This window comes from Limulus polyphemus, unplaced genomic scaffold (genome assembly GCF_000517525.1).
Source record: "Limulus polyphemus unplaced genomic scaffold, Limulus_polyphemus-2.1.2 Scaffold5025, whole genome shotgun sequence".
Taxonomy (NCBI): Eukaryota; Metazoa; Arthropoda; class Merostomata; order Xiphosura; family Limulidae; genus Limulus; species Limulus polyphemus.
Window position 1 is genome coordinate 2,256 of NW_013670635.1, and position 959 is coordinate 3,214.

The 959-nt window shown below is 32.1% G+C and overlaps 1 protein-coding gene across 1 annotated transcript in view; it reads left to right on the plus strand.

Moving 5' to 3' along the window:
- LOC106472020 (sodium- and chloride-dependent glycine transporter 2-like) overlaps window positions 1-959 on the plus strand; it is a gene marked incomplete at its 5' end in the record, with an annotated part of 19,431 nt that overhangs the window by 1,894 nt on the left and 16,578 nt on the right. Inside the window, one exon of the mRNA XM_013932649.2 lies at window positions 483-617. Within this exon, the coding sequence (XP_013788103.2) occupies window positions 483-617 (135 nt within the window). The remainder of the gene's footprint in view (window positions 1-482; window positions 618-959) is intronic.

Genomic DNA, 959 nt, shown 5'->3' on the forward strand with positions numbered 1-959 from the left:
TTCGTTGGTATGTCTACTTGTTTCACACACTGTATTGTTGTTTTGTTAGTATGTCTACTTGTTTCACACACTGTATTGTTGTTTTGTTAGTATGTCTACTTGTTTCACACACTGTATTGTTGTTTTGTTGGTATGTCTACTTGTTTCACACACTGTATTATTGTTTTGTTAGTATGTCTACTTGTTTCACACACTGTATTATTGTTTTGTTGGTATGTCTACTTGTTTCACACACTGTATTGTTGTTTTGTTGACATGCTATCTCCTTGTTTCTCATACGTTTCTGCTGTTTCAAAACCCTCTTTCTCTTTTTCAAATATTCTTCTTGTCAGGTTCTCTTCTTGTTTCCCAGACAGTGTTTAAGTTGGTACATTTCCAGACATTATTATCATTATTTTAATGGCAAGTTATATATTATTTTGTAAATTTTTTTATTATATTATCTGATCGTTTCTCACCTAGTGTTATTATTTTGTTGGTAGGTCGTTTACTTCACAGCATTATTTCCATACATAGTATTGGTTATCCTTTTGATTCGTGGAGCTACTTTAAATGGCGCCTATGATGGAATATTATTTTATCTCACCCCTGAATGGCATCGACTCAAAGAAGCAAAGGTGAGTTACTGTACTAGTATGTTACTATTTTATTATGGGTGAAGAAAGTGTGAGTTACTGTACTAGTATTTTAATATGGATGAAGATGGTGTGAGTTACTGTACTAGTATTTTAATATGGATGAAGAAAGTGTGAGTTACTGTACTAGTATTTTAATATGGATGAAGATAGTGTGAGTACTGTACTAGTATTTTAATATGGATGAAGATGGTGTGAGTTACTGTACTAGTATTTTAATATGGATGAAGATGGTGTGAGTTACTGTACTAGTATTTTAATATGGATGAAGATGGTGTGAGTTACTGTACTAGTATTTTAATATGGATGAAGATGGTGTGAGTT